The 688-nt window shown below is 57.8% G+C and overlaps 1 protein-coding gene across 1 annotated transcript in view; it reads left to right on the top strand.

Moving 5' to 3' along the window:
• Positions 1-565: 565 nt before the first annotated feature.
• The window catches only part of EMH_0007330 (uncharacterized protein), a gene marked incomplete at both ends in the record, with an annotated part of 17,196 nt that continues 17,073 nt past the window's right edge, over positions 566-688 (top strand). Inside the window, 1 exon segment of the mRNA XM_013497970.1 lies at positions 566-688. Within this exon segment, the coding sequence (XP_013353424.1) occupies positions 566-688 (123 nt within the window).

Raw genomic sequence — 688 nt, 5'->3', positions numbered from 1 at the left:
AGGAATTCTGATTGGCACAGAGCAGCAGCTGTTGCTGCTGCAGCTGCTGAAGGTAGTGAGGGCAATCGATACTGCTGCTGCTGCTGCTGCTGCTGCAGCAGCAGCAGCAGCCGCAGCGTTTGTTGCTCCTTCCTCCATACTTAAGCTAAATCTGTACTACAGAGAAGCAGCAGCGGCCTGAGCTGCTGCAGCAACTGCAGCAGCAGCAACGCAGCTGAGAGCCTGTCGGCGGCAGCCCTAGCAGCAGCACCAGCAGCAGCAGCAAAGCCTGGTAAGGCTGAACTGCAGCAGCAGCAGCAGCAATCCGTGAATGCATGCGGTGGTGGCATCGTTCAGCTGCTGCAGCAGCAGCTGCTGCAGCACACTGCAGCAACAAATACAGCAGGAGCAGCACAACTAACCAGGGTATGGAGGCTGCAGCAAGCAGATATACAGAACCGCATGCATGCGGGGTGTACATACACCCGAGAGCTGCCAGCATTCGCTGACCTTTGGCTGCAGAGCACTCTACAGCAGCAGCAGCAGCAGCAGCAGCAGCAGCAGCAGCAGCAGGTAGGTGCAGCAGATGCAGCGAAGCAAGAGCAGCAGGAAGCTGAACTCTTTCAGCAGCTGCTGCAGGCACTGGAGGAAGAAGTACAGGATCTTGAGCAGCAAGCAGCAGCAGAGCAGCAGCAGCAGCAGCAGCAGC

The sequence above is a fragment of the Eimeria mitis genome, genomic scaffold (genome assembly GCF_000499745.2).
Source record: "Eimeria mitis Houghton genomic scaffold, Emh_scaff306, whole genome shotgun sequence".
Taxonomy (NCBI): Eukaryota; Apicomplexa; class Conoidasida; order Eucoccidiorida; family Eimeriidae; genus Eimeria; species Eimeria mitis.
Note: the sequence above shows the minus strand (reverse complement) of the source record. Positions and strands in the feature narration are given on the sequence as shown.